Genomic DNA, 3,203 nt, shown 5'->3' on the forward strand with positions numbered 1-3,203 from the left:
AAAAAAAAAACGGAGTTGGGTTCAGTTTACGCTCCACTGCGCGCTTCTGCTCTAATCAATTTGACCCATTTTCTATACCAACCGGCATGCAGAAACTTCCAATGTCTCTACTAAATTTGAAGCCGATATCTTCATTTTTCCGGCTAAGAGAGTGCCAAAAACACATAGTACACAAACGGGCGAACATGGCTAAATCAACTCAGAATTACACGCAGATCAAGGATATGTATACATACTTTATAGGGTCTCTGGAGCTTGCTTCTGGGTGGAAAGAAAACAAAATGAGTAGTACCCTCATCTTAGAGTGGTTGGGTATAAAAAGAAGAGTAAGAAAAGAAGATATAGAAAATAATTATTTCTTCTCGTTTATGTTTGGGTGTGAGTGATTTTGGTAGTGAGCAGAAAGAGAGGTAGAGAGAACGCTATTAAATACAATTAAAGTAAAAAATTAGATAATTATATCGTGCTTTCCCGCGATGAATGCCCATTTTTGTGATGGGAAAATTTACTTTCTTCATGCACACTTCAATGTAATATTATATTATAATGTTACCTGCGCGTGATGGAACTTTAATGCTTTTTCGTTTGCAATTTTTAAAATCTTATCAAGGTTGATTGGTTTTAGTGATGTGAAGATGGAGTTGGTCTCTATGAGACAAGCGTAAGCGGCGATATGTGATATCATTTGCAAAGAATTCTTTAGCACAGTTATATGTTTGTTCTTGGAAACGCTTTGCCATGTTCCCTATACACTTTGTATCTCGAAATAGTAAGTGTCTGCGATAAGAGTTGATTAAAGTTTCCTTCTTCAACAGAGTGATCCGCGAACAATGTGGACGATGGTGCTATTGTTTATGCACAAATTAATTAAGATAAATTTTTCAACTGACAAAGGAACTTTTTCCAGAAACGATTCGTTTGTGTTTTCTTTTGAACTAACAAGATCTTTTAAAGAAATCACGCAAGTCAAAAATTTTTATACAAACAACACTTCTCGTAGCTTTAAGCTCCTGCTGGAGTCGGGCCGATACATGCGAAAACTACTAGACATTCAATATACTTAACAATGCCCTCTTATGCCCTCTTTTGTGTCATGTCGTTGTTCACTGATTATGATCTTAGTTACTTAGGCACGATTATGAATTAGTTTATCAAGTGTCACGTTGTTCTTCACTTAAATATTCTCAGAGATTTAATTGTAACAAGTGTGATCTGGAGCATGCGAGAATTATTTACGTATGTGTCCTTAAATCGGTTATCAAGCAGCGGGTCGCTTCAACCTCTCGAGCCTTTTATACTGAAAGCGAATTTAAAGCAATACCCGATAAATAAGGACTTCTTTACGGTTAATAATTATGGTATGAGAAATATGGCTACTCACACTAGGAGCAGTCGATCAACTAAAATGTCTAGAAGATTTGACCACCACTTGACCACTTGCGTGGCTTAAATCTAATCACGCGTTCATTTTGAGAGGAGAAGAGCATTCTCGTTTTCGTACATACGTAACACTTATAAAATTCTATGCAAGTGTTTCGTGATTCCTTGTATCCTATGTATAGTTTTTAAAAGAAAAATTTTCGTCAATTTACGTCTTAATGCCGAAGATACTAAAGTAAGTCGCACTTTCTCTTTAACGAAATTTCAAAGACAAACAATGAAAATTTATCGGCAAAGTGTTCCATATATATATACAAATGCATCCACTTAGAAAAATACAAACGATATTATTTATGTGTAAGTAATTTATCAAAAAAAAAAATTCCTTTTTAATTCAATTCCAAACGATACGTTGTATCCAATCGATATACGGTTTGATTTTGGTGTAAATAATTGGATCATCCTTATCTCCGCATTTACGTCGACCGATCGACAAAATGCCCACTACGAGGAATTGACAGGGAAACTCGGGATGGTTAACAAAAAGTGGAGTACCGCCATTTCCAGCACAAGTACTAATATTGCCAGCAGAAGGAATTGCACACATATGTGTACGATTGTTGATCCCTTTTTCCAAGTGCTCGCGTCTGACTTTTTCATAACATTTGTCATCATCGAGACGGTTCAGTTTCGTTTTATGTAAATGGGTTGAATGTCCTGGTACAGCATAATCCCAACCGGCAGACAGGAATTCTTCATAATTATTGGCATCTACTAGGGATAGACAGGCAGGACGTGCGTAATCGTCAAAGAGAGCCTCTAATGTCAATTCAACCAAACCAATATCATGGTAGATAGTCAGTTCAGTAGCATAAAACTGATGATGAGGTATAAAATTTTTGATTTCAATGAGTTGTGGTGAAGCATCTTCCTCAGTAGTACCAAAATCTAATTCTCCTACACGCACCCAGTTAGGACGATAGCTATGGAATGAAAAGAAAGTGGATTGTTATGTGAAAACTTTCAATAAATTCATCGTATGTTGAACTCACCCGTCGTAGAGAAAACAGTAAGCGGATGTTAAAACATAGTTTTTGCTAATTAAAACACCACCGCAAAGTTTATTAGCAACTCCTTTAGGATTTTCGTTATATACTAATGCCGTCAAAGGGAATTCTTTGGGTTCCGCTTTTGCGCGACCAATAAAGTTGGATATGTACTTACATCTTTCGCGTATTGGACCTTGTACACTTGGTAGACTGTCGTAGGATCTGCACTCTACGGAAAGCGCAAAACACTATAAATGTATGTTAAAAGCGAAACAAAAATGTTTCCCCAAAGATGCATGAAAGCGTTGCAAGCAAAACACGCTATGTAAGCGTGAATATGTTATGACATAATTTCAATCAAGTGGTAGTAAAATCTCAGAGATTTTTGAGCTTTCTGTTATCAAGAACAGAAGAAGCGCTGTTAATTAGCAGCCCTCTAACTGCTTACTCCTTCATACGTTTAATTTAAGAAATTTTACTTTATTTTCACAAATCCTCCTTCTCTCCTGTAGGTGAGTGAAGTCTATATATAGACACATACGTTTATATCATAACGTCTGCACACGAATGGATGAAGAGACAGTTCAGACAGACAGACATACATTTGTTAGTCATGCTTATAAAAATATTCACAGAGCTAACCATGAGAAATATTTAAGTATGTCGATAAACAAATTATTTACCTCTTATAACACGCAAATCAACGTTTGTCATTCCCCTATTATTCTGTGATGATCTTCTGCAGCATACGTGTGCACCGGGACGATCCAAATT

The 3,203-nt window shown here is 36.4% G+C and overlaps 1 protein-coding gene across 1 annotated transcript; it reads right to left on the bottom strand.

Annotated features, from left to right (window-relative positions):
- Positions 1 to 1,774: 1,774 nt before the first annotated feature.
- Positions 1,775 to 3,197, bottom strand: LOC119644018 (serine protease snake-like). The gene is made up of 3 exons (XM_038043548.1): positions 3,113 to 3,197; positions 2,433 to 2,658; positions 1,775 to 2,363 (listed from the first exon to the last, which is right to left on the bottom strand). Exons 1-3 carry the CDS (start codon positions 3,141 to 3,143, stop codon positions 1,775 to 1,777), a joined length of 846 nt encoding a protein of 281 aa, XP_037899476.1. The 5' UTR covers positions 3,144 to 3,197.
- Positions 3,198 to 3,203: the final 6 nt, after the last annotated feature.

This window comes from Glossina fuscipes, unplaced genomic scaffold (genome assembly GCF_014805625.2).
Source record: "Glossina fuscipes isolate IAEA_lab_2018 unplaced genomic scaffold, Yale_Gfus_2 79086, whole genome shotgun sequence".
In the NCBI taxonomy this organism is placed as follows: Eukaryota; Metazoa; Arthropoda; class Insecta; order Diptera; family Glossinidae; genus Glossina; species Glossina fuscipes.